Source organism: Phyllosticta citribraziliensis (genome assembly GCF_038025025.1).
Source record: "Phyllosticta citribraziliensis strain CPC 17464 chromosome Unknown J3D65scaffold_2, whole genome shotgun sequence".
Lineage (NCBI taxonomy): Eukaryota > Fungi > Ascomycota > Dothideomycetes > Botryosphaeriales > Phyllostictaceae > Phyllosticta > Phyllosticta citribraziliensis.
In genome coordinates, this window is record NW_027117339.1 from 1,882,587 (window position 1) to 1,900,754 (window position 18,168).

At 56.6% G+C, this 18,168-nt stretch overlaps 7 protein-coding genes across 7 annotated transcripts; 2 read left to right on the forward strand and 5 right to left on the reverse strand.

The window, feature by feature from the left end:
• The first annotated feature begins 89 nt into the window (after nucleotides 1-89).
• J3D65DRAFT_222200 (ras guanine-nucleotide exchange protein Cdc25p) lies at nucleotides 90-4,101 on the forward strand. Its single transcript, XM_066794598.1, has 2 exons — nucleotides 90-767; nucleotides 821-4,101. Exons 1-2 carry the CDS (start codon nucleotides 195-197, stop codon nucleotides 3,935-3,937), a joined length of 3,690 nt encoding a protein of 1,229 aa, XP_066658901.1. The 5' UTR covers nucleotides 90-194; the 3' UTR covers nucleotides 3,938-4,101.
• A 1,641-nt stretch (nucleotides 4,102-5,742) lies between these two features.
• Nucleotides 5,743-7,286, reverse strand: J3D65DRAFT_222237 (SWIM zinc finger protein). The gene is made up of 5 exons (XM_066794599.1): nucleotides 6,898-7,286; nucleotides 6,777-6,836; nucleotides 6,556-6,721; nucleotides 6,090-6,507; nucleotides 5,743-6,036 (listed from the first exon to the last, which is right to left on the reverse strand). Exons 1-5 carry the CDS (start codon nucleotides 7,182-7,184, stop codon nucleotides 5,942-5,944), a joined length of 1,026 nt encoding a protein of 341 aa, XP_066658902.1. The 5' UTR covers nucleotides 7,185-7,286; the 3' UTR covers nucleotides 5,743-5,941.
• Nucleotides 7,287-7,493: 207 nt separating this feature from the next.
• On the reverse strand, nucleotides 7,494-9,068 carry J3D65DRAFT_614379 (SUR7/PalI family-domain-containing protein). The gene is made up of 2 exons (XM_066799202.1): nucleotides 8,414-9,068; nucleotides 7,494-8,361 (listed from the first exon to the last, which is right to left on the reverse strand). The coding sequence occupies exons 1-2, from the start codon at nucleotides 8,946-8,948 to the stop codon at nucleotides 7,874-7,876; spliced, it is 1,023 nt and encodes a 340-aa protein (XP_066658903.1). The 5' UTR covers nucleotides 8,949-9,068; the 3' UTR covers nucleotides 7,494-7,873.
• J3D65DRAFT_614383 (PLC-like phosphodiesterase) lies at nucleotides 9,053-11,034 on the forward strand. The gene is made up of 2 exons (XM_066799203.1): nucleotides 9,053-9,974; nucleotides 10,038-11,034. The coding sequence occupies exons 1-2, from the start codon at nucleotides 9,383-9,385 to the stop codon at nucleotides 10,955-10,957; spliced, it is 1,512 nt and encodes a 503-aa protein (XP_066658904.1). The 5' UTR covers nucleotides 9,053-9,382; the 3' UTR covers nucleotides 10,958-11,034.
• A 765-nt stretch (nucleotides 11,035-11,799) lies between these two features.
• Nucleotides 11,800-14,214, reverse strand: J3D65DRAFT_222248 (mitochondrial resolvase Ydc2). Its single transcript, XM_066794600.1, has one exon. It carries the CDS (start codon nucleotides 13,744-13,746, stop codon nucleotides 11,881-11,883), a length of 1,866 nt encoding a protein of 621 aa, XP_066658905.1. The 5' UTR covers nucleotides 13,747-14,214; the 3' UTR covers nucleotides 11,800-11,880.
• Nucleotides 14,215-14,381: 167 nt separating this feature from the next.
• On the reverse strand, nucleotides 14,382-16,323 carry J3D65DRAFT_614392 (uncharacterized protein). Its single transcript, XM_066799204.1, has 2 exons — nucleotides 15,525-16,323; nucleotides 14,382-15,474 (listed from the first exon to the last, which is right to left on the reverse strand). The coding sequence occupies exons 1-2, from the start codon at nucleotides 15,962-15,964 to the stop codon at nucleotides 14,544-14,546; spliced, it is 1,371 nt and encodes a 456-aa protein (XP_066658906.1). The 5' UTR covers nucleotides 15,965-16,323; the 3' UTR covers nucleotides 14,382-14,543.
• Nucleotides 16,324-18,053, reverse strand: J3D65DRAFT_614394 (FAR-17a/AIG1-like protein-domain-containing protein). Its single transcript, XM_066799205.1, has 4 exons — nucleotides 17,871-18,053; nucleotides 17,770-17,807; nucleotides 17,457-17,673; nucleotides 16,324-17,219 (listed from the first exon to the last, which is right to left on the reverse strand). Exons 1-4 carry the CDS (start codon nucleotides 17,979-17,981, stop codon nucleotides 16,809-16,811), a joined length of 777 nt encoding a protein of 258 aa, XP_066658907.1. The 5' UTR covers nucleotides 17,982-18,053; the 3' UTR covers nucleotides 16,324-16,808.
• Between the last annotated feature and the right edge of the window lie 115 nt (nucleotides 18,054-18,168).

Genomic DNA, 18,168 nt, shown 5'->3' on the forward strand with positions numbered 1-18,168 from the left:
TTTGCTCCAACACCAATCTGCACGCCACCATTCGATGCAGCCCGCAATAACGCCCTGCATTCGCCACGCTTAAATCAAACCTTCGCCCCGCTGCTCTTTTTCCGACCCAGTCCAGACCCTCGACTACTTTACCCTCGGGAGAAGCCATTCGACGACTCCGCGGCCAAGCGCCGGCAAGAGATTGGAGACTGTAAATGACTGATTTTGCTCGGAAAGGAGGAATGGACCGGAACAGCGCCATGGTGGCGCCGCTCACCATCAGGAAGAAGCCGTCCAACGCCTGGAGCGCCGCCTCGCGCACCGGCAGCGCCCCATCATCACCCAAGTCCCGTCCCACGCCATCCTCGACCAGGACCCGCACTCAATTGTCACCGCCACAGACTCCGCGCGACTCGCAAGAGGATGAACCCCAGCCCGAGTCGTTCCCAAACTACCTCCGCGCCTTTTACCACTTTCACCCTTCAACAACAATGTCCTCTACTGCTGAACAGAGCTCCATAACAGTCGCCATCAGCCAGGGAGACGTCATTCTCGTCCACTCAATACATCCCAATGGCTGGGCAGACGGGACCCTGCTCAGCTCCGGAGAGCGAGGGTGGCTGCCTACCAACTACTGCGAGAAATACAACCATCCCTTCATCGCCAGTCTCCTCTTCGCCCTGACACATCTCTGGGACCTGGTGAGCAGTGGCGAAAATGGCAACGTTGCCGCCTTTTCCAAGCAGGACTACGTAAGGTCAATGATCGCAGGCGTCCGCTTGCTCTTGGTATTATTGCATCTTCACCCAGATACGATGAAATGAGCTAACGCAATGCCCAGGAAAAATGCAACTGCTTGACAAGAGAGTCACCCCTTGTCATGATGCACTCGAGCATCAGGAGAATCCGCAAGAGCCTACTAGGCGATCTGTCATCACTGGTCAAAACGGCCAAGCAATTGCAGCAAAATGTGCTGCAGGGCGATCTTGGCTCCGACGCCGTCTACGAGCTCCTCGACGAGTTGGTCTTCAAGGCATTCAAGGTCGTCACTCGAGCCGTTCGCTTCCTCGACGTGTGGGCTCAGGACGCCGATGCCGAACAGGCCGTTGGGGGTGCCTCGAGGCCAATGACCCCGCCGCACGAGGCGATGCAGAGCAACGCTGAGCAGTCGCAATCAGCCGATGCTGGTGCGACCGAAGCGCTCCAAAACGTTCCTGTCGTGTCACCACCTTCGCCGCCCCCTTCGGCGACGCTTCCCAGCCACGACCAAGTAGACTGGAATAACACCACTCCTCGTACCGTAACCTACGTTCCTTATCGCGAGTCATTACAGTCGCCATCATGCATCTCTCCCAAGTCGACCTATCCGAAGCGCATCTCCGTCTCCCATAGAGCTTCGTATACCAGTCAGGTGAGCGGCCAGCGAAAACGCAACCTTGCGTCGGAGCGCCTTTCCGCCGCACAGGATTTATTCTTAGGATCAATCGGCTCCTTCATTGGGTTACACTTGCAGTCTCGCTCTTCGTCGGAACTCCTCACCACCACCCAGCAGGCCGCACTCGCCTGTCGCCAGCTCCTTGCCATTGTGGACGGAGTATGGGAACGCGATCAGCGACGATCCGAGCCTCTCGCACAAGCAAGGAATACGATGCGCGAAAAGCTCTCGGAGCTCGTGCAGACGACCAAGGACACGTTTGCGCAGACCGAGGCGCTCGTCAACGCAGGGGAATTCGTACCTGGCGGCGAAAAAGAAATGGTCGGCGCTGCTACCGGCTGCGTCAAGGCTGCGGGCGACTGCGTCGCCAAAGCAAAAGTCGTTATTGAACGGATAGGCGACTTCGAGTTCGAAGAAAACGACGTACGCATCAGTGACGCCATCTTTGACAGATTGGGCCTGCCACGCGTCTCTGCCGAATACTCGCAACCTCAGCCGAGCAGTGCAAAGCCTCTCCCCGATACTCCTGCGCAAGCAATCCGAAAGTCCCAAGAAGCTATTCGACAATCCCAAGAGGCCAAGCCACTCCCGCCGCCGCCCGCTGGCCACGAGTCCCGCTCCTTGGCAGAGTCTGTCGAGGCTGTCCCCCGGACATCAAGAGTTCCCTCGGCGCGATCGTCCAAGGATTCCCTGCCAAAACTGCCGATTCCCAACTTTTCGCACCAGCAAATATCGTCGGCAGACAAGTCACCAAGCCTGCACAGCGCACGCAGTACACTTGGCAACCGAGGCCCCACTGATAGCGTTCACGCTACCGACTCGACCAGCACCTATCCCAACAGCGTCCATGGCGACTCGGCAAGCATCATCTCGCACACGTCGACGCGGGCCACCACCCCGGACGACGGCCCGTCAAGCCCGAGGCCCGAGCTGGGATTGAACATTAGCATCCCCAGCGTTTCCGAGCTGCAACTGAGCGGTGAGGAATGTAGCGGTGTCGAGGAAGAGATGCTCGTCAAGACACATGTTCACGAGCTCATCTGGAAAGATGGTCAAATCGCCGGTGGCTCGTTGCCGGCGCTAGTCGAGCAGCTCACGAATCATGAGTCGACGCCCGATTCCATGTTCGTCACCGTCTTTTATTTGACTTTCCGTCTGTTCACCACACCGGTGCAGCTTGCGCATCATTTAATAGACCGCTTCACCTACGTTGGTGACAGCAAAGAGCTCGCCGTCCCTGTGCGCCTCCGCGTGTACAACATCTTCAAAGGCTGGCTCGAGAGTCACTGGCAGCCCGAGACCGACGGGGAAGCTCTTGGACTTGTCTTGGGCTTTGCGACCGGCAAGCTCAGAAAGGCAATGCCGTCGTCTGGCAAGAGACTGGCCGATCTCGTCCAGAGAGTCAGCGGAGTCCGTGTTGGCGCGTCGTCGTCGCGCCTGGTGTCGTCTCAAGGCAAGACCAACACATCGGTTACCGTGTACTCGGCCGTGGATCCCAATGTCCCGAACCCAGTCGTGTCCAAGAGCCAACTCAACGCACTCAAGGCTGCTCGCAATGGCAACGCAGCGCCTGGCATCCTGGATTTTGACCCTCTGGAGCTTGCGCGACAATTCACCCTCATCGAATCGAAGCTATTCTGCTCAATCCAGCCGCACGAGCTTCTTGCCTCGGAGTGGACCAAGAAAGACGGCAGAGCCGTCAACGTAAGAGCAATGTCTAAACTCTCGACTGACCTTGCCAACCTCGTGGCCGACAACATTCTGCAAATGGAAGAGCCCAAGAAGCGTGCCGCTGTCATTAAGCAGTGGGTCAAGATTGCGACAAAGTGCTTGGAACTTAACAACTACGACTCGCTGATGGCCATCGTCTGCTCGCTCAATTCATCAATGGTCATGCGTTTGAAGCGCACTTGGGAAATGGTCTCTTCCAAGACGCACGCGCGACTCGAGGACCTTCGCGAAATTGTCAATGTCGGCCGTAATTACGCCGTCCTTCGCAAGAGGCTCGAGAACCACGTCGCTCCCTGCATTCCGTTCGTTGGAATCTACTTGACCGACCTCACCTTTGTGGACGTCGGCAACCACGGCACGCGACAACTGCCTGGCGAGGGCGGATCCGACTCGGGCATTTCGGTCATCAACTTCGACAAGCACATGCGCACGGCAAGAATCATCAGCCAGCTGCAGCGGTTCCAAGTTCCGTACGCGCTTGCAGCAGTGCCTGAGATGCAAGACTGGATCCAATCGCAGATTGAGCGCGTGCGCTCTTCGGACCAAAGCAACGTGCAAAACTACTACCGCCGCTCCCTTGCGCTGGAGCCTCGCGAAGCCCAGCAAGCGACGGCTGGAGCATCCAAGCACAGCCCAAACGTCGACCACGGCGACTCCAAATTCAGCCCAGCGACCAGCGCGGGTTCTGGCAGCACCAGAGAAAAGTTTGACTTTTTGAACGCGTTTTCCTTTGCCACCAAGGAGTGGCGCTCTGAATCCGTGAGCGGGGCTTCGCAGCGGTCGACCCTATAACGCTCACTAGAGAGGCGTCCCTAGACCTAAAGAGTACACCATACGCATCGCATCACATGGCTGCATCACGGGGAGTTTGTGCTTCCTCTTCACGAATCGGACGACCATCGGACAGGCGTTTCCCGGAGTTTCCCTTTTCCTTTTCTTTTCCTTCATGCGCCACGCTTCGCTCCAACCTTTAAGCGATGAGGGGGAGGGAGTTGGCGTCCAGCTATACATATTCGCACGAGCTTCTTTATTTCCCCTTTGCGTCTGCGATGACGGCCCTTTCGTTTTTCGTTCTTTGATAATCTTTTCAGCTCTCTGTTCTACTTTCTACTAGTAAAACATGAGGATTAACTGGCTTTTCTTTTCTTTTCTTTTTTTTTTTTCCGTGGGTCTGTTGCATCCATCAATCTTGTCCCCCCTGTTTTTTTCTTTTGGTTCAAAAATGAGGGGGCCCTTCATGATCGGATGTGGGTGGAGCTGCCGGTTGCGAATATTTCTTAATCTTTGTTTTCGTTCTTGCTTTTTTCTTTCTCTCTGGGTTGTACGATACAAGATACCTCTTTTGCACGCATAGTCGATGGGCTAGTTAGTCATCATTGTGGTTATGGGAAGGCATGGTGGTGGTGGTTGAGGTGGTGGAGGAAGAAGAAGAAGAGAAGCTCGCTGGTCAAGCAAGCAGAACAGAGGGGAGTGTGGCTGATGGCGACCGTCGCTCACGGAAGAGGATATGGCAAAATACGGCATCGATCACGGCGTTTTTTTGTGTCTTTCGACGCTGGCTGGCTGGCTGGGCTGGCGCGCGCAATGGAGTCGCCGGCGTTCGTCGGGGAATGAATCATCAATGTGCACCGGAGGAAGGCAAAAGGTGTACGTGATGCGATGGATGGATTGATGGATGGATGAATGGGAGCAGCGAGCGAGCGAGCGAGCGAGCGAGGCCCCGTCTGCAGAGCTGAGCTGAGCGGAGCAGAGCAGAGCAGAGTGTTTAATGTCGGAAGGAAATTATATGATGATGTTTTCTGGCCACTGTTTGGTGTCGGTCTCTCTGATCTAGTGCTTTCCTGCTGCACCGTGTGTGCCGTTGACCCGACCCTCTTTGATTGTCATTGCTCGCTGTCGTGTGGAGGGGAGAGGGGTTCCAGCGTCGTCTTCTTGCTTGCTCCTCTGCTCTACCCTCCTCCCCCTGTCTTCCATCCACCAAGTCAATCTTTTACGTCCATCTGTACATGAGTGCATGCCAACATGACAACACGCAAAAAAGCCGCCGTCCGATCAGCGAATCTGCTTGCTCATCCTCGATCGACTGAGACGAAGACCAAGCAGGGACGGCCAAGCCAACCTACAGACAGACAGGCATGCCATCGAGTGTGCTCACCACTGCTACTGATTTAAACAACCACAGAAGTGAAGAAGTGAGGCCGACCAATTAATAGGTAATGTTTTTTTTTTTTTTTTTTTTGTCTACACATACCAGAGCTACCAGAGCAATCGCATAAGATACCGCCAAGTCCCCGCAAGCAGACCAGGACCTTCGCATATCAGATACCGCATGTCCTCCAAGCAATGTCTGTCCCAGAAAATAAGAAATTTTGGTTTGATTGGCCGCCTCACCTTCCATTCACCCCGCTCGAAATTTTGACCGGATCCCTTTGCTGCGATTTGGCATCGCAGATTTTGATGACCATATCGTGTGATGCAGACAGCGTGTCTGTAGGATGAGTCTTGGAGAAATGATGAGTGTTTTCGGAAAGATAAAAGCACTTTCAATTGAGCCAGGCTCGCAAGTCCTCGTCAGGACCGGATTGTAGGTTGTGTTGTGGTGTTCGATTCCACCGGACGCGTGGAGTATATCATGGAGTCTCGACAAGGAGAAATTCAAACCCGAAAGTTTTGTTCCACACGCAATATGTATGGACGTGTCCGGTTCGGGGTGGGGTCGTAGCCTGGATAAGAGAGGTCGCCATCATTGCGGCCCAAGTAGCGGTGAAAGCTCAAGCCCGAGTTCGCAAGGGCAATTCAATCCCACTCCCGGCCAAAGTGGCGCCACTCGTCACCGATGCGGCCCGCACGAGCTTCGCTTCGAACCCAAAAATCATGGTAGGTAGAGTAGTCTGGCAGTAGGTATAAGCAAGCGACAGTATAAATCAATCACGAATAAACATACCACGTTCACGGGACATGCCCAGTTGGTCTGCGACGTTGACGTATCCTTCGGCATTGACCTGACCTTTTTTTGCGACATTCTTGGCCGAGCCCTGATCGGCCTCCTGCCATGGAGTGCGGCAGAATGGACAGGTCACCTTGCCAGGCTTGGTGGCAGCCCACTGGCCAAAGCACGCCTTGTGAATATTGTTTCCACAAGCTGCCTTGCAGTAGACAATTTCCTCACTCTCGGGCTCAAATTCGCAGCAGCAAATGGGACAGTCGTCGTCGATCGGCTTACGCCTACCGTCGTTGTCTTCATCGCCGGCAACTTCCGACGGAATAGGTGGAGCTTTGGCAAAGATCTCGCGCAGCTCGGACGACACGAACGCAAGCTGGTACTGTAGGTGTCTCGGTGCCTTGAGCGTACGAATCAGGACCTGGGGTCAGGTTAGTGGCATGCAGCAAGGCGGACTGGGATGAAGTACGTAAGCAATGTGCTTGCACTGGTGTCCCTTCTTGTTGTAGGGACACGTGCAACTGGGGGCTTTGGAAATGTTGACCGTGTAAACGTTGCCGGTCGAACCAGCAATGTCGACATTTTCCTCGGGACACTCTTCGGAGCCGGCGCGGGAGCGGTCAATGACAAACATTCTTGTTGTTGGGTCAGTCATCAGCCATGTTCAGACCCTGTGATGTAATGTCTCACCTCTGGGTCAATGCACGTTCTTCAATCTTGCTGAAGGCCTGGGGAGGCTGAGCACGAAAACTGGTCTCAGTGAGCACGATGAACCAGACGAAAAATAGGGTGGCAAAAATCGGGTGCATACCGCCTGAGACGCTTTTCCTCGGGAGCCTCCGATTTTGCCTTGGCCTTGGCTTTGGATTTGGCTTTGGCTTTCTTGGAGTCATCGACATCAGCGGGGAGGGTTTCTTGAGCGGGTGCAGCGGTCTTGCGAGCCTTCTTTCCAACGGCGGGGGCAGAAGGGCTGACGTCTCGTTCGGTGTAGGATACGGGCTGCTTGCGTTTCCTGCTCCTCGAGCGAGGCGCTAGCGGTGGCGGTACAACAGCTCCACCTGCGTCAGGCACGAGATTGGACGAGCCGTCGGCACCCATGGCTGTGGGCGTCGAAGAATTGGTGGAATGGGCTGTTGATGGGGCGGTGCCGGATGCGAGCTGACGTTGAGCTGGCGAGTGGGGACGAGAGGGAGAGGTGAGGTCGGGTTGACGTGGTGCTGGGGTTGACGTAGTCGTGGGGTCTGGGGTCGCTAGCCTATTTGGGCATGGATGGGCTGAGAAGGAAGTCGCGTTGGTCGCGTGAACACGTGATGAGCCGAAGCAAGCGAACCACCGTACCTAGACACGTTAACCTCGACCATCTCTTAGCGTTGGGTGTAGGGGGCTCTAAGCGACGTCTCAAATATGGTCGAGCGCAAATTAGGTGTTGTCATGGCGCTCAGAGCTCAATTGCAAGGCGCGGCGGCGCACTCAATTGCTGATGGCGCACCGATCACGGACCAGGATTTACATTGCATGAGGAATGCATGGGTGATGCGCCGTAAGGTGGTGCAAACAGTAGCTATTACACGGCCTCGCTCGGCCTCGTCCAAACGGACCACTTTTTCTATAAACAGAAATGCTGTACTAGGGAATCATGTCGACCAATCTGCTCCCTCAACGCCCTGCTCGATGCTAGGCGTGTCGCCGGCCCAGATGATGATGTAAATGCCAAAACAATTTCCCTGCTCTTTGTGCCCTCTAAAGCAGTCTACGCAAAACGAAATTCGTGCCTCGTGAATCGTGCTCTACTTGCGGCCAAAGGGAAAGCGCCTTCCGCTGCTGGCCTTTTCCTCGTCGGGCTCTGGAGACATGGAATAGGCTTTCTTGCTGCCGAGCTTTTTGCCCAGCCTGACGTCCCTGCGGCTGGCACAGAAGCAGCAGAGACCAGCTTGAATCAGCCAGGCGAGAATCGAACAGGCGGCGGCGATCCACATAAAGGCAAACATTTGATTGCCTATCGTGGCTCCAATGTTAAGCGAATCGACCTTGGTGAGGGCGACCTTGAAGATGATGAACATGGCCGTCGCCAGAATGGTCGCCACGGTGATGAAGAGGGCAGTCGCAAAGGAGAGGATGGCAATGGGCAGCGAAGCCCAGCGCGTAAAGACGGAGAGGGGTGCGAGGAAGATCATGAGGACTGAGAGGACGCATCCAGTGAGAAAGAGACCGAACATCCAGTGGGACACAATCTTGACAATGTCGAGATACTGCAGCGCTTCGGCAGGAATGGCAACTAGACGCGGTTAGAAACAATGTTTCACACTAAAAATGACAGGTGGACGTACTGGTCGCGCCCGAGAGCAGCTCGTTGAGCAGAATTTCGACCGGATTGAACCAGTACAACGACACGGGATTGGAGCAGTGGGTGATTCCGCCGGTGTCATAGCCTTCGCAGAAACCCCACAGGCCGACCTGGTAAAAGTCGTGCAGGCCGAGTGTCTCTGCAATACTGTTGAGGAGGACCGCGTTGGGGATGGAGGTGGGGACAATGTGGCTCAAGTCGAGCTTGATGAAGAAGGTGTCGCGCAGAACGGGCTTATCATAGATGGTGCCGACTTCGACGAGCACGAGGAAGATGAAGGAGAGCAAGTAGAAAAAGGAGGTCAAGAGACCAAAGACTTTGCGGGTGCGGGTTGCGCGTTTGACTTGTTTCTTGGATAAGGTTGTTCCCGAACGCTTGAGGCCATTGGCATCCGGGGTCCAGGATGACGAGCCGGCAGCATTGCTGCGCGCGCTGGCATTTGAGGCCTGGCGGTGCGGCTGAGATGCATCTGTGGCGGCGGGCGGGTGCTGAGAGTAGGCAGGCGGCGACGAGGACATTGTGAGAGGAATCCGGAGCTGCAAGGAGACACCAGACAGCAGCGGAGGGAGAGGGAGAGGGAGAGGAAGAGGAATGGGAAGAAGTGGGTGAGGTGAAGAACAGAGGCGGGTGCGTTTTGGGGCGGAGGGAAGGGCCGACGAGGTGGTAGCAGAGGCGCAGATCCCGCCTGCAGGAGCCCTGAGGAGCCCTTGATGCAAGAGGCGCCTATGGCCAGAGTGCCAGGCCAGCCACAGGCTCCTTTTGTTCTCGCCATCTCTAGCCCCAAGCCTTCATGGGGGCTCGGACGTCATGATCCAAGCCTCTATTTGTTTCCACCCGTCCCCCAGCCTGGCCACCATCCTCCCTATGCGTCGAGATCCCTGACTCTTTTCCGCAGACCCCCATCCATCCTCTTCTCCGACACCTTCTCTCCCGCTTCTCTTCACACCAGACCATGCGGCTCTCTACCCTCCTCGTGGGCTCTCTGGCCGCTCTCGCCATTGCCGCCAATGACGACAACAGCAACAACGACTCGTCGTCTTCTTCATCATCCGATGTCGTCGTCCTGACCGGAACCGAGCGCACTGCGCAAAGCACCCCGACGGGCAGCTACATATCCTACTCCAAGACGATCCGCGTGTCCAACAGCGACGGCACCGGTACCCGGACAGGCGCTGCGGCAACCACTGGAGCATCAGTCAGCGGTGAAGACGAAGTCAGCAAGACGAGCTCCGACGACAAGACGGTGACCAAGACGACTGAACATACCGTAACCCTTCTTACCGGCAATGGACATACCTCGACGTATACCGGGGGCCCTCTGACCCCAAATGCCAACATCACCAGAGTCGTCGCCAGCGCCACGAGCTCTTCGGCAACGCCGACCAACACTCAGCCCTGCAACGGCTATGTCGAGCTTTGCGACCGCAAATACTCCAACATCACCGAGGTCTGCGCGCACAACTCGCCGTTTACTCGGTCGGGGAGTGCCGCCGCCAACCAGCAGTATGACGTTACGGTTCAGCTCAACGACGGAATCCGCATGCGTAAGCCGCCGAGAACAAAAGTCTAAATTTTAGGTTGTGCCCGCGCCGCTAATGACGCCACAGTACAAGTCCAGACGCACTACAACGCTACCAAGGACAAATTCAACCTCTGCCACACCTCTTGCGATATCCTCAACTCCGGAACCCTAGACGACTACCTCGCCGATGTTTCCTCGTGGGTCTCGGATCACCCGTACGATGTCATCACGATCCTGCTCGGAAACGCAGACTACGTCAAGGTCGGCAATTACACCGGGGTGCTGGAAAACTCTGGGCTGAAGCCGTACCTGTATGAGCCGCCGCAGATTCCCATGGGCCTGGAGGACTGGCCTACCCTGTCTGAGTTGATCCTGACCGGCAAGCGGGTGCTTATCTTTATGGACTACGAGGCAAATCAGACCGCGGTCCCCTACGTTATGGACGAATTCAGCCACATTTGGGAGACGCCTTTTGACCCGACAGACCAGAGCTTCCCATGCACCGTTCAACGTCCCCCAGGTCTCACTGACGACCAGGCCCATGATCACATGTACATGATCAACCACAACCTCAACGCCGAAATCTCGCTTCTTGGCACGAGTCTGCTGGTCCCAAACACGGTCGAGCTCAATGTCACCAACTCCAATACGACAGAGTACGGTGCCCTTGGCCGTTCAGCGAATCAGTGCGCCAGTAAGTGTTCTAGATCCAAATACTTGGCAGCGGCGCGGGGCGGATTTGCAAAATCCCCAAACAGCCCGCCGCAGCTGAGACGTGAAACGAGAGAGACCATGCTGATCGCGTCGCAGACATGTGGGGCCGCCCTCCTAACCGCCTCAACGTCGATTATTACAACGTCGGCAACTTCAACGGCAGCGTCTTCGCCGTCGCCGCCCACCACAACAATGTCACGTATCACGGCGGTTGCTGTGGGCGTGACAGCGACTCGGCCGCCGTGGCAGACAAGCCTGCACGGCCCCTGTTTGCAGCGGTCATTGCTTTGATCGTCGGCATTGCCTTTGCATAAAAGCCTTGCTTGCATTCTCTGTTCAACTATCGTGTCCTCGATGTTTTCCTTTTTCTCTTGAGGCGTTCGCTGTTGTACAGCTACCAGCGACGCCTTTTTTCACGAAGCCATGGCATACATCTATTGCATAGGCGACGGCGTTGTGGGTTTAGGGGCGCAAAAGGTTCGAGTCAAAAGGAGTGAGACTCAACAATCATAGACGGGTCGGAACAGTCGGAATCTATTGCCTCTAATTTCAGCCATCTTGTAATTGCCATTCCACTTTGCACATTTCGCTTCTATTCGGACAGGCAGGCAGGCGGCCACGACCTGAGCACGCGCAGGTACATGCCGTGCCGTATTTTGGCACTCTCGTCTGTTTGAACGGGCCTCCCCTCGCGAGCTCCTTGCCAATCTGATTTCTGTCCATCCGCCATGTGCGCCGTGCGTGTGGGACGACACCCAGGTGCCAGCCTCAGCTCCTCGAGACGTCGAGGGCAGCAGCAGATCTTTTTCTGCAAAAGAGAACGAGTCTCGGTCCTCCTGCCGTCCGTTTCGGAACTCGGCGCCTTCGGTCGGTCTTTAGGTCGGATCTTATCTCGGGAGCTTGTCGCGCCGGGTCATGTCATTTTTTCAGTTCGCGTTTTTGTTTGGTTGCGATTTTCGTTCTCCTCATTCCTCACTCCACACGGAACATGCCCGCTGCACGACCCAGGACCCAACCCCACCCCGTCATGGTGGTGGTTGTGGTGCGATTGATGAATGATGAATGGCCAGAGTCATACAGAGGCTGCTTGCCCCAGTCATAATACATTCGTCAACCATTCGTATCCCGCAGCCAAGCCTCGCCAGCCAGCCAGCCAGCCATCCAAAACAGACCAAGCGGTTGAAAGGAGCCGAGCAGCTCACCAACATTACCCGTCACACTTCCCCCACACCCCTCGCGCAGGCAGCTGCGAACTGCTTCAGCGCATCCTCATCGCCGTCCTCGTCCATCAACCCCTCGACAGCCTGCCTGTTGCCCTCCCACCGCGCCCACGCCGCCGCCTGTAGCAGACAGTCTGCCAGGTCGTCCAGCTTGCCAATGTCACCTTCTTGCGTGATGCTCGCTGCTGTCGACGACGTCGTCGCCGCGGTCTCTGTTATTGCCTGGCCGCCGCCGTCGGCGCCGGGCTGAGCAAGGGCGTGCGCAGGGTCGTGCTCGAGCCTCCCGTGTTCTCGTCGCCCCTGTCCCTGTCCCTGGCTCTGTCCCTGGCCTTGTCCCTGACGAATATTCGCTCCTGCGTCTCTGGTTTTTTGTGCGCCCTCCTGTCCGCCGCTCTCCTCACCGCTCTCGTGTTCATGGTCCGTCTCTTGTTGCCTTTGCACAGCCTCAGTCCCCGTCGAAGCGAGATGGCGCTGCTGAGCCTCGACGTCCCCTGCTGTCACCTGTTGTGGCTCCCCCGGCTCTTGTGAAATGGGTCTGCTAGCGCCTTGATAATGACCCTGAGCGCATTCATCATCTCCGGTGACTTCGGCGGCTGTCGCTGTCGTAGCAAGCGAGGTGCTTTCGCCGTCGCTTTTGTCCATGCTGGTGGTACCTCGCCGTTTGCCAATGTCCGTGGCCGTCTTCTTCTTCCTCCTTCCTCTCGCCTTGCCCACCATCTTATCCAAAAACGCATCCCGCGTCGCCGTAGCCGCGGGCGTGTCGAACGAGACGTCGACATCGTTATCCAAGAATGAGCCCAGCGCAATGTGTTCTTCGTCCATGACGGCGTCGACGACGGAAGGGATGGCGACGGCGTCGGAGCCGCTGCTGCGCGCCAGCCACGCGCTCAGGAAGGATATCTTGTCGCGCTTTTCGACCTTGAGGCGCGAGCTCCCCTTGCGCGGCTGCTTGGCTGCCATGAGGGCGCGGCCGAGCGGCGTCGACGTCATCCAGAATTTGGCGACGCGCTGGGGGGACACGGCGTGTGGGGAAGGCAGGGGCATAAAGGAGGGAGAACCAGTGGTAGAAGTAGTAGCACTTTCATCAATGACAGGAGAAGACGCGAGCTGTGTCCTGGACGTCTTCACCTCCTCGGACTTCAGCGTCTCCAGCACCGCCCACAGCATCCCTTCGAGCATGTTGACGCGGTACGTCCACTCTTGCACGGCCGACGACCCCTGGCTGCGGTACCGCTGCTGCTCAATCAGCAGCGTGCCCGGCGCGTACGGCAGCAGTTTTCGCGTCAGCAGAGTGTACGCGATGCGCGAGAGCGCGGCGGGGAGGAACGATTCTTTTTCTGCTGCTGCCGCTCCTCCCCCGACGTCATCCTCGTCCGTCGCCGCGAGCTCCTGCACCGCGATGCGCTCCCACGCAACGACGGACAGGCTGACCTCGGGGCCCACAGGCATCTTGTCCTTGTCCTTATCTTTGCTCTTGCTCTTGCTCTTGCTCTTGCTCTGCTTCTGGCGCGGCGCGCGCATTTCAACGTCGGCGACGCAGAACGCAAGATTCCTAATGCCCATGTCGACGCTGACGATGCGATGAGCGACAGATCCGGGAGCGCGCTGCCGGAAGACAGGCGTCAATCTGGGCGCGGCGACGTCATGGCGGAAGCGCGAGACGAGGGTCGGCTTGGTGCCCGACGTGGGGCTGCCAATGAGCGCGAGGAGCGTCTTGAGGTCGACAGTCTTTAGCGAAGACGCTGACGTCGTGGAGGTTGCTTTTGGTGTTGGTGGTATTGGGCCGGCCGCTTCTGGTGACGCCGCGATGGTGGATCTGGCTGTTTTGGGCTTGACATGGAGTCTGGCTCGTGGCGGCATTAAGTGGCGGGTCTATCAGCTAGTTGAAATGGTAGAATCGAATCCAATGGGGCTATCGCGGTCTTGCGGCTGTAGGATGGTGGCGAGAGTAGGACATGGGAAGAGCAGTGTGGAAAAAATTGTCAGAGGCCGCGAAAAGCATTGGCGGAGACGCAATAGAAAGACGCTGCAGAGAAAGGCGATTGCTGTAAATTCGGAAAAAGATGCGAAAAGGGCGACTTGAAGAATAGTCTAAGATTGCTGAAGAGATGGAATCCAAACATCAAGACATGGCAAATGGATGATTTGTTGTTGGAGGACGCGACAAGGAAGCAGCAGAACGCGTCGTGTTGGAGCCGACGGCAGATCGACCGGGGCCCATCGGCAAATTGCAATGACCAATGAGGGCATGAGGGGAAGCGTGCCCATCCCGTCTTGAGGCTGACATTGTTTTGTTGTTTGTTTCAACCTCTTGCCTTGACCTCATGCTTCGAAATCATCGTTACTGTCTTTGATTTTCTTCAACAAGTTCAAAGATACCCGATACGTCGTGGAAGTACAGTATCTCTTTCGGATTCTGAACATTCCTGCAATGACACCACTGCTGCAAGCCTTTCACCGGCTAGAGACCAGACATGTTGCAAGCTGACCTTTGCTGAGGTGACTGATGCTCCATTACAGATATGACACGTCTAGTATGCAAGATACAGTTTTAAAAACCCAAAAACCAACCTTTCCGTACACCATAACCAGATGCTCCTGTAAGCCTACCATGCACCGACCCACCGACAAACGCCTGGCTAAATCCCATGTACTGCTTATGATGCATCTTGAACATCAGAATCAGAAGATGGCTGCGGCTTCTTCGTCTCGTTCTCCGCCAGATCCATCTCAGACGTCGAGTTGCTCGTCAATGCTGTTGAGTTACCCAATTCGGCCGCTTTCACAGCTGCGGCTTTGACTTGCTTTGCCTCCTCCTCGCCGCAGACTTCCTTAAGACATCGGCCCTTTCGGCCCACCTCCTGCCGGAGCACCTCCAGCTCTTCGGGCCGCGAGAAGGAAAAGTCCCCGCTCCAGAAGCCGCAACCAATGTTGCTCGTTTCGTTTCTTCGCAGGGCCTGCGGCATGCCCGCCGCGTCGACCGGGGCAAGTCGTTTGGGGTCACGGTGGTCTTTCTCCGCGATGATGCTCGCTCCTGGCATGTGATGGAACAACTCCGGATTCAGGCTGTAACACTTCAGGCCTCTCTTGGTGCAGCCGTGGAGCAAAGCCATGTCATATGCCGAATTTTCCGGGTGCGCGAGGGGAGCGATGTCCGAGATGATGAGTGCTGCCGAGGCACGCGTGACGGCGTATCCAAACGTGCAGAGCGGGTGCGTGGATGCGTGGATGGCGCGCCGCTTCTCAGGGAGCTCAATTGCGTCGAGGAGATTCTTCGTGTAAGGATGCAAGTCGGGACGATCCGGCACCGTCTCGTCCCGGTATTTTACGTGTTTGGTGCGTTCCAGGGTCGCTGGCGTCTGGTACTTTGTTCCAACACCATCCTCCAGCTTATTGAACCAGTCGCCGCAGTGGCCGATCCAAAGAACGTCCCAACCGGAGAGGTCGCCATAGTAACTGCTGCTTTCCGGAGGGCTGAGGGTACGAACGGCTTCTGCGAGGCGCGGAATCTGGACCGTCCGGAGACGAATGTCCCAATCGACGTCGTCCTCGAGGATCAGGGCTGTCTGGGCATCTGAACTCAGAAAACTAGACCATTGTCAGCAGAGTTGGATTTTGGGGAAGACGGCGTGGCAGACCTCTGGAGTGCCCTCACGTGTGAGAGCCATGCAAGAGCTGTTCCATTGCCGACCAGACGGTTTCCGGTATGGGCGAGGGCGACTTCGAAGCGCGCAATGTCGTCGATCGTAGGCTCAGGCTTGTCTGGAATGTGCAGCTCGATTTCCGAAACGTTTGCGGCCTGGATCAGCCTGTCACGACGGAGGGACGCATTGTGGGCGCTGTCGTCGGTCGACACGACGTAGATTGCTCCGAATCCTAGAGTCGCGTTTGCGGGGCCGCCGGTCCAATGTGGTGACACGAGGACGCCAGAAGAAGACGAGCTACCGCCGTGCTGGGACGACCCATCGCCGACATCGATGCTGCGGCTTCGGTAGGTGAGCTCTCGGGCGAAGATTAAGAAGACGACCAGGACGAAGAAGGAGAGGGCCTGAAACAGGTGCTTTGACGGGAGGAACATTTTTTTTTTAGGGAGGTGGTGGCGCCGAGCCGTGGTCGTGCTGGTGGGGGTACGACAGCGGCGGCGGCTTCATGGATTTGGGGGAGGTCAGGAGGTGGTGGATGGTGAGGTGAGCGCGCCGGAGGACGTCAGGATCTTTTGAGGTGTTGAGGGCCAGTACGTCACACGTCTCATCTGAGCAGAGGTGAAGGCCTATCACGGGCGGTTTCATGCGGCGCGCGGCTACCCGTAACGCTGCATTTACGAGGTTCACCATCCTGATTCGGCCAAGGGCGCCTGGTTGAGGAGGCCCCACCTCACTCCCCCTCAGTACCTCACTTCAGAACAACAGCCATCGGCCTCCAAGTCGGAGGTTGGAGAGGCTGAGACTGCAGATCGTCGCGGGGCGTTGATCTCTGCTTGCCGATCGTTGTTTCTTTGCACCTGCTATCTACTGTATCACATTGGGACGTGTAGCCAGCCTTTGACGGCTTCTTGCAGCCTCGAAACGGTCCGGCCGACGCCTGTACCCAAGCACATGCCAGCGTCAAACTCGTCCAAAATAAGCCGAGGGAGCGGAATCACCACAACTACCACTTGACCACATGTACTCACTACCCAGCTCTTTCTCATTCGCCGAATTTATCGTCCAAAGTAAATCGTGTGGCACGCTGGCACGCGGTTCCGGCACGTCGCAGCGCGTCTTTGTCCAACGCCTTGTGATGTTCATCACCCAAATTTCAATCTACACCCTCTAAATCCCCTTATTATGCTGCCGCCTGCCCTCCACCTCTGATCCACATGAGACCATCCTAGTCACCATTTTATTCCAAGGGCCAAGTGGAAAAAGCGACGAATGCCGCCTTCACTCCCCTTTGACGTGCCCTGGTCTTTCGTCTTCCCCTCTGGGCACCCCGTTGACCACTTTTAGGCTCCCATTTGCCCACGTTTGAAGGGATCCCAGTACGACCACGGCGACGCTGAAGATGATGGCGGCACCAACAAATACCTGCACACGGGACCAAGTATCAAGAAGTCCAAACAGAGGGTAGGCATACACGCCGTTGTTGTGGGCAGCACAAGCTTCAACCCAGAACCAATAGGCAGTGGCGAGAGCACTGGCGAGCCCAAGCGAAGGGATAAAGGCAAGGGTCCAAGGAGGAGAGAGGAGAAGCAGGTCGAGGAGGCAGAATATCGTGGGGAAGGTGTGGAACGAGTGGTCGACGATTGGAGGAGGCATGGGTGAGTCAGGGTGCAGCAGAAGTATTGGGTCAATCTGCGATGTCAAGTCAGTTGGAGTGTCAAGTCAGTTGGAGTGGCTTTGACGGTAGGTGTTGCAAAATTGGAAGCAATGTAGTTGTGAGCAGGTAAGGACCAGGTGCTATGCCGTTTGGCGGGGCAGGGGCTATCGCGGAACGTGGGAACAAAGGGTCCGTTGATGCAGGGGAACCGGGCCGGAATGGCGGCGTATCCAACGGATTTGTCGGATAGGTGCGGAAACCTCCAGACGTACAGATCTGATTCCCCAGTACAGCACCGTGACGCAAAACTCGAGCGGAGCAGCCACCACGGCGAGTATGTTCTTGAGATAGAACAGGCGGGCGGACAGAGTCAAATCGGCCAATATGCCAAACACAAAAGCCAGAACCGTTATCGCGAGGGTGAGGATGGTCAGATGTTGGAAATGCCATCCCCAGAGGTCGCCGAGGGGGTTTGGCGTCACGACCAAACTGAGACGGACATCAGCATTGTGTGGAACTGGAATTGATCCGGGCCCAGTGTTTCGGGCAAGCGATTGTAGCGGGCGAAGGAGCGGGATGACGCACTAGCGGAACGAGTAAAAGAAGCTCACTAGACCAGCAAGCTGGGAGATGGCGTCAGAAGACTGCGATGGATTCTGACAGACAGACAGACAGACGTGACTTACATGGACAAGGGCCGATACGCCGCGAGAAGGGCTGGGAAGACGTTGGAGAGGGTGCTTGGAGGCGAGTAGAGTGCCCTGGGCGATGAGCGGATCGCTAGATTGGCGCGCCATGGCCGGGACGAGATGCTAAGACGCGAGAGAGAGAGAGGAAAACCGTGGTGGTGCAGCAGGAAGCCTTGGAGCTGGGGCGGAGTTGCAGCGGAGCGGACCTGGACGGGAAGGACGGATAATGACGTTGGCCGGGCCGTGCAGGTGAGCCGTCATCCATCCATGCCTGCCGTGCCGTGCGGGACCCTGT

Bases quoted from the DNA above. Each gene is read 5' to 3' on its own strand.
- J3D65DRAFT_614392 (XM_066799204.1), bottom strand. From the start codon at position 15,964: ATGTTCCTCCCGTCAAAGCACCTGTTTCAGGCCCTCTCCTTCTTCGTC. The intron at 15,475-15,524 runs GTCTGCCACGCC...ACAATGGTCTAG, and splicing joins CACGTGAGGGCACTCCAGAG to TTTTCTGAGTTCAGATGCCC.
- J3D65DRAFT_222237 (XM_066794599.1), bottom strand. From the start codon at position 7,184: ATGGGTGCCGACGGCTCGTCCAATCTCGTGCCTGACGCAGGTGGAGCT. The intron at 6,722-6,776 runs GTGAGACATTAC...CCCAACAACAAG, and splicing joins GAACGTGCATTGACCCAGAG to AATGTTTGTCATTGACCGCT. The intron at 6,037-6,089 runs GTATGTTTATTC...ACCTACTGCCAG, and splicing joins GGGCATGTCCCGTGAACGTG to ACTACTCTACCTACCATGAT.
- J3D65DRAFT_614383 (XM_066799203.1), top strand. From the start codon at position 9,383: ATGCGGCTCTCTACCCTCCTCGTGGGCTCTCTGGCCGCTCTCGCCATT. The intron at 9,975-10,037 runs GTAAGCCGCCGA...ATGACGCCACAG, and splicing joins CAACGACGGAATCCGCATGC to TACAAGTCCAGACGCACTAC.
- J3D65DRAFT_614394 (XM_066799205.1), bottom strand. From the start codon at position 17,981: ATGGCGCGCCAATCTAGCGATCCGCTCATCGCCCAGGGCACTCTACTC. The intron at 17,808-17,870 runs GTAAGTCACGTC...GCCATCTCCCAG, and splicing joins GCGTATCGGCCCTTGTCCAT to CTTGCTGGTCTAGTGAGCTT. The intron at 17,220-17,456 runs GTACGTCTGGAG...TTGACATCGCAG, and splicing joins TGTACTGGGGAATCAGATCT to ATTGACCCAATACTTCTGCT.
- J3D65DRAFT_222248 (XM_066794600.1), bottom strand. From the start codon at position 13,746: ATGCCGCCACGAGCCAGACTCCATGTCAAGCCCAAAACAGCCAGATCC.
- J3D65DRAFT_222200 (XM_066794598.1), top strand. From the start codon at position 195: ATGACTGATTTTGCTCGGAAAGGAGGAATGGACCGGAACAGCGCCATG. The intron at 768-820 runs GTATTATTGCAT...CGCAATGCCCAG, and splicing joins CAGGCGTCCGCTTGCTCTTG to GAAAAATGCAACTGCTTGAC.
- J3D65DRAFT_614379 (XM_066799202.1), bottom strand. From the start codon at position 8,948: ATGTCCTCGTCGCCGCCTGCCTACTCTCAGCACCCGCCCGCCGCCACA. The intron at 8,362-8,413 runs GTACGTCCACCT...AACCGCGTCTAG, and splicing joins GCTGCTCTCGGGCGCGACCA to TTGCCATTCCTGCCGAAGCG.